Raw genomic sequence first — 6463 nt, forward strand, 5'->3', positions numbered from 1 at the left:
GGGGGGAGAGGGGGGGGGAGGGAGGGGGTTAAAACTTGGGGAGCCAGAACAAAAATCATTTATCAAATAAAAACGGAATCAAATTTAAAAAAAAAAAAAAAAAAAATACGATCCAGGAAATATATACGAAGAAAAAAAAAACACTCCACAAGTTTGATATCTGCAATATACAATATTATTATTATTTTTTTTAAATTATTTTTATCTCCTCCCCCCCACCTCACCGAAGGAGTTGGGAACAATGATCACAGCTTCATATGAAATCTAACAGAAGGAACGCACGACGTCTGCTCAAATACAACAAACCCCACCGCGTCGGGCCGATTCCTCGATTCCGGAATAATCGGCCTGACAGGAAGAAACAAAGAAAAAATCTGCCTCCGAGGTGGAAACGACTTCACGGGTTCGACTCAAAAACTGGGAATGAAACAAACGAAAACAAAAAACAAAAAAAAAAAAAGAAAGTTTTGTTCCTTCGTTTGTGTCCAGCCTCTCCTCGCAAGGGAGCTTTTATCCTTTCCGTTATTTTATTTACTTACTCTTATTTATGTATTTATTTATCTATGGAAGCTGATTTGATATTCTGTTAAAACTGGATCCCCAAAAAAAAAGACTTTTTAAAAAAGAAAAAAACCCAAAAAGCTTCTTTAAAATCAGTCTCTTCCGGTTAAAAAGCAAAATATTCTTATTTACAAGTTCATGAGTGGTGATTATTTAGAGAAAAAACAAATAATCTTCCTTTGGAATGGATCTAATATCTAATAATAATAATAATAATAATAATAATAATAATAATAATTGGCCTGATCTGTCCTGAACACTGAAACTGAATAAATACTTAATTTAAAGGATTTATTTCGTCCCCAAAAATAAATAAATAAAATATAAATAAAACTGCTGTCGAAATAAAAATAAAAAAAAATAAATTGGAGTGAAATGAAGAGTCTTTCCGGGTCCAATCCGTCCTCATTGTCCCTCCTGATCGGCCGCGTTTATCCCGCTTTAGTCTGGTTTGTTTGGACCGGTTCCGATGAGTTAAAAACAACCGAACCGGGGCGGGCCGGGAGGAGGAGGCCGGCTCACCGCTGCTGGGCAGGCCGGGACAGGACGCCGGACATCGGGGGCAGAGGCGGCGGAGGCGGCGGCGGCGGCTCACTGCCCCCCTGCAGGCCGTGCAGCAGGATCCGCGGCACCAGGGGTCTCTGGAGGGCCGGGGGCGGGGCCGCCGAGGGGCCCCTGTACAGGTAGAGGGCCGCCCCGGGGTCCAGGTTGGACACGAGGCTCTGCGGGTAGAAGTACGGCGACGGGAACATCCGCTGCAGGGCCGAGTAGTTCCCGGCTTCCGCCAGCAGCTCCAGGCCCACCGCGGTCTGCCGCTTCCACTTGGTCCTGGAAGAGAGAGCGCAGAGCCGGGTCAGGACCGGGGCTAGAGCCGGGACCGGGACCGGGACCGGGACGGGACCCGCATCAGGACCCGCGTCACGACCGGGAGAAACGCGCGCGCCCAAGCGAAGGCTCGCGGGCCAAACGCGGCCCCCGACGCAACTTTTTTTCGGCCGCTAATTTTTTTTCTTTTTTCTTTTTTTCCAAACACTATTTATTTAGCTTAAAATAAAACGAGTATAGCTGACAAGCCATAACGAGAAAATTAACTTTTCACTCATCTATTAGTTTGTTGTTAATAATAATAATAATAATAATAATAATAATAATAATAATATAATAATAATAAAATAAAAGTAAAAAAGCCCAAAAAATTAGTTGCAGCCATGAAAATAAAAATTAAATTCTGGCAACAACAGATGCCAGTAAACTACTGTAATTTAAACTCTTTGTGCCGTTTAAAAATTATTTATAAATTTCCATCCTGCGTGCCGTACTCTAAACTTTATTGTCATTTTTAAAATTATTTAATTTCATTTTTTAAAGTAAAGTTTCTGTCAACAGCTGCTGTTAAATTACTGTAAATTTAAGGTTTAATAATGTAATAATGAAACATTTTTTAATGTTTTTTATTTTTAAATTTATTTTACAGAAAAACGTTGTCGGTAAATTAAGTTTTAAATCAAAAACAGCGTAAGTTTTTAAATTGCAAAATTAAATCAAATCAAAGGAAATTTCTGCATCACTTGTATTTTTACTAAAAGATGTTTTTAAAATAATGTTAATAAAGTTAATTAAAGGTTATTCCTCAACGTGGAGTTTACTATCAGCTGCCGTATTTCAAGTTTTTTAAAATTATTTCTTTATTTTTTTTTTAAACAATGTCTTAGAGAAACGGAGAGTCGTAATAAAAGTATGATTTTTATTTTTCTTATCTTGAGCCGATTGAGAAACGAACAAAGAAAAGGAAATAAAAGCAAATTTTTTTTCTACAGTTTCATCCATTTTTGTTCGTCAGTCAGTTTTATAAAAGTTAAATTCTTTATTTTAAGTTGTCTTCTATTGAAACAACTTATCTTTTCTTTAGGAACGACGTTTATTTATCCTTTTTTCTTTCAGTAAATCTCGACTAAAAGTGGACAAAGTTTGGAAGTTCGGGCCTCCTGTGGAGTTGTTAGACGTCGGCCGTGGTTTGCTTGTTTCTCCCCTCTTTAAATGAACGAATGAATGAATGAACGAATGAGTGAACCTCCATCCTGCCACTTGTGTTCACACCCAAACACGCTGGGGCTTGGCCAGCCTGCAGGTGAATAATTCATCCTGAAGATAAATGAGCAGATATCGTCGTTTCTTTGAATTATTAATTGGCACACATGCAGGCGTGCATTATTCACGAGCAGCTCCAACCGTGTGGCTGTTTTTAGTTCTTTAAATTTTATTTATCTTCATATCGATTCGTGGCATTTATCTTTCCCCCGGAATTAAAAATAAAGCATTACTGTTTTCACCTGGAAGTGGAAGATGATTTATTTTGTTCTAAGAGCTAAAAATGATATAAAAACCCACCTCCTGATTCACTTTAATTCCTGTGAATTGTGCGTTTTATGCTCAGAAGTGATAAATTCAAAGTTAAAAGTGAAGTCTGGGTGTGAAAGGATGAAAAAATGATAGATTTTAGTCAGAAATGTCCTCCTGGATGGATGGATGAGGGTGATCCTTCTCCTCCTCACCTCCGGTTCTGGTACCAGGTCTTGACCTGCGTGTCGGTCAGGTTCAGGGAGGCCGCCAGCTCCATGCGGTCCTGGACGCTCAGGTACTTCTGCCGCTCGAAGCTGCGCTCCAGCTGCGCCAGCTGGTGGTCCGTGAAGGCGGTCCGGGCCTTCCGGGGCTTCTTGAGCCGGACCTGGGGGCTGTCCCTGCTGCTGGAGATCTCCCTGTCCCCCTCCTCTTTCACTGGACAGAAAGGACAGGGCAGTGAGACGGGGACACGCTGCGCACGCGTGCATCACTTTACAACAGAAATACCAAAAAAAAAACAAAAAACTAATCCTCTAAATATAAAAACTCCTGTTTTTACAGCTTTAAAATTCATTTTTTAAATGAATATATTATAAAGCTTATTTAAATAATTCCCTGAATAAGAAACTAATCAGCTGTTTAAGCTGAAGGCAAAAAAAAATCGAGTTTAAATTATTTTTTTTAAGAGTTTTATTTAAAATAAACTTAATTTAAAAACGAGTTTTCCATCATTTCAGTCGCGTTTCTTCAGGCGGATCGGTTTGCTTCGGTTTAAAAATAGATTTTAAAGCTTTATTTTGCGCGAGGACACGCGAAGACAGAGACTTTTGTTTTTTGTCTTCAGAGCGCGAGACGTTCCGGCGCAGCGGCGCGCGCCTCTAAGAACCAAACTGTTCAAAAATAAATTTGTCAAATAAAAACCAAGCGAGGTTTTCTTCCTTTTGATCAAACGGAACTCTCTGCGTCAATAAAATAAATAAAATTTAAATAATTAAAACTAAATGTTCGTCCCTCCTGAGAGGAAACTTTATTTAAAAACTAATAACTTTAATAAAGTCTTAAATATCAGCTGTTTGCTTTAAGTTAAAGCTTTAATTAGTTCCACTCATCCACCCTAATAAAAGTCACTTTAATAACAGTAAAATAATTAAAATTATTTAAAAACTTCAAATTTATTTTTTTAAAACTGAAATCCGTGAATTTGTTTATCACTTTGTTTTTAATGTCCATTAAATATTCATAATTAGCTTTTATTTTATTTTTATTCATAGAAAAAAAATATTTTTCATTTCGTCGTGAATTTTTTTTAATTTATATTTTTTGTTATTTTATTAATTTTTAAAATTAGTTGTTTTTTTTCCACTTTTTTTCTGTCGAAGAGAAACTTTAAAAAAAAAAAATTAAAATGACCTCCCGTTAAAATATGTGATTTATTGGAATAAGAGCCCTTCGGCGCTGACCCCTGACCTCTGACCCCTGACCCCGCCTACCTTTATACTCGCTGTCGGAGGACGAGTTGCTGTGGATCTTCTCCATGAACTCGTCGGTGATTTTTGCCGCCAGCCGGCCGGCCTCCTGCGCCGGCTGCCCGTTGCTGGAGTAGGGCGCGCACGCGGCCAGGGGCTTGCAGTCCGCGAGGATGTCCCGGATGAGGAAGGACGACGTGACGCTCCGCTGCTGGGACACCTGCGCGTGCTGCAGGTGCGGCGGCAGCGCCACGCCGTGACCGGGCTGCCGCTGCGCCGCCGCCGCCGCCGCAGCCGCCTCCTCCTCCGCCGCCGCCGCGCACTCCCTCCGCGGCGACGGGGGCGACGAGCAGCCGCTCTCNGGCTGCCCGGCCTGTGGGACAGCAGCGAGTCGATGCCGAAACTGGAGCCGCTGGTGGCGGACGCCTCCATCGCTGAGAACGCGGCCTCTCCTAAACGACCATCTGGGTTCGGGGGGAGGAAATTTCAGGTCGTTTAATCCCGGGTGTGAGGGTTGGATGGGGGTGGAAGGGGATCCGGATCGACCCAGGAAAAACAAACAAACAAAAACAACAACAACAAAAAAATCCCGGTTCTGGTCGCGCGTAAAGGAATAACTCCAGGTTTTAACTCCTCCGGGTTGTGGCGGAAGGAGGTTCGGTTCGGAGCCTCCTGCGGGGGCAGCCGCTCCGGGAGGATCTCGGGACCGGAGCCGGAGGAGGCGCCGCGGGGGCCCGCAGGTGTCTGGGTCGGAGCCGGAGCCGGAGCCGGGTCCGGATCAGCACCATGGAGAGAGACGAGCGGGAGGACTCTCAGCTCCTCACGAGGAGGAGAACCGCCGGCATTCCTAAAACCTTCAAAACTAAACAGGATAAAAAAAGGGGAAAGAAAAGTCCAGGAGCTGCAGGTGCGGAATTAAAATAAATAAATAAAAATTATATAAAAAAAATAAAAAACAGGAAAAAGTGCATTAAAGAGTGACACGAGTGAGCGGCGCGAGGCGGCCGGGGAGGGAGGGAATCCCAAAATATTGAACTTGAGGAAAAGTCAGGAGCTGTGGTTTTAAGAGCGGGCGGCCACGTGAGTCCCCTGTGACGAGCTTTGATTGGCTGAGAGGGAGCCGGACCTCCCCCTCCTCTTCTTCCCCCTTCCCCTCCTCCTCCTCCTCATCCTCACTTTGATAAAAGAGACACAGAATTCATCAGGAGCCTCAGATCCGACTGTTTACAGGCAATTTTCCCACTGTTTGCTTTCATTCCATCATTGATGAGGCTGATAATGGCCTCATTAGGAGCCGCGGCTGCTCTCTGCTGCTCTCCCAGCTCCTAAAAACACGAAATAAAAAATAAAATAAAAAAGGAGGAAAACTCTCAGCTGGTCATGATAGTTTTAAATTTCACCATCTTCGTAAAACCACTCATTTATTTCATTTAAACGAATCCTAAAACTTTTCTTTTTCTTTTTTATTTCCTCTCTCAGCTCTTTTAGCTCCATAAATTAATCTATTCTAATTTTTACAAACATGCTTTGTATATTTTTAAATAAAACTCTTATTTGTTTAATATTTTTCGCAATAAAATCCAGCAGCTTCCCCTCATTTATTAATGTTTTTTGTATTTATTTAAGATATTTAATATTTTAGATTTTTTTTTTGCTGTAAATTTTAGCAACAAAACGGATGAAATTTAGAATTTTTTCCACCTTTTTTTTTAAAGCTTTTCTTTTTAAATTTTGTCTGCTTTCTGTGTTTTTATTTGTCCGTTCGTTTTGTTTTATTTGCTTCACTACAATTTAATTTGTTTACTTGGCCAACTTTTGCAATTTTTCTACAAATCTTTTAATTATTTTTTTGTTTGTTTCCAACTCCAGAAGCTTTCCAAACGCGTCGCCTTTTTTTCTCTTTTTATTTATTTTGATAACTTTTTTTTTTTTTTAATCCGTTTTTTCTCCGTTTGAGCTGCACTGAAGTGTTGTGTTTGAGCAGATATTAGTCTGGCTGTCTAATAGTTGTAGTCCAGGTGCGTGCACGCGCGTCACCGTGCGCAGTTTTCACCCCAAACGCGCGTAAAAAACAAACAAACCAAAAAAAAAAAAAA

General features: G+C 41.2%; 1 protein-coding gene across 1 annotated transcript; it reads right to left on the reverse strand.

Moving 5' to 3' along the window:
* Positions 1-92: 92 nt before the first annotated feature.
* Positions 93-5528, reverse strand: barhl1b (BarH-like homeobox 1b). The gene is given in 4 exon segments (XM_025007871.2): positions 93-1389; positions 3114-3336; positions 4392-4730; positions 4733-5528. Coding segments are annotated over 4 exon segments (939 nt in total). The 5' UTR covers positions 4800-5528; the 3' UTR covers positions 93-1079.
* Positions 5529-6463: the final 935 nt, after the last annotated feature.

Source organism: Kryptolebias marmoratus, linkage group LG14 (genome assembly GCF_001649575.2).
Source record: "Kryptolebias marmoratus isolate JLee-2015 linkage group LG14, ASM164957v2, whole genome shotgun sequence".
Lineage (NCBI taxonomy): Eukaryota > Metazoa > Chordata > Actinopteri > Cyprinodontiformes > Rivulidae > Kryptolebias > Kryptolebias marmoratus.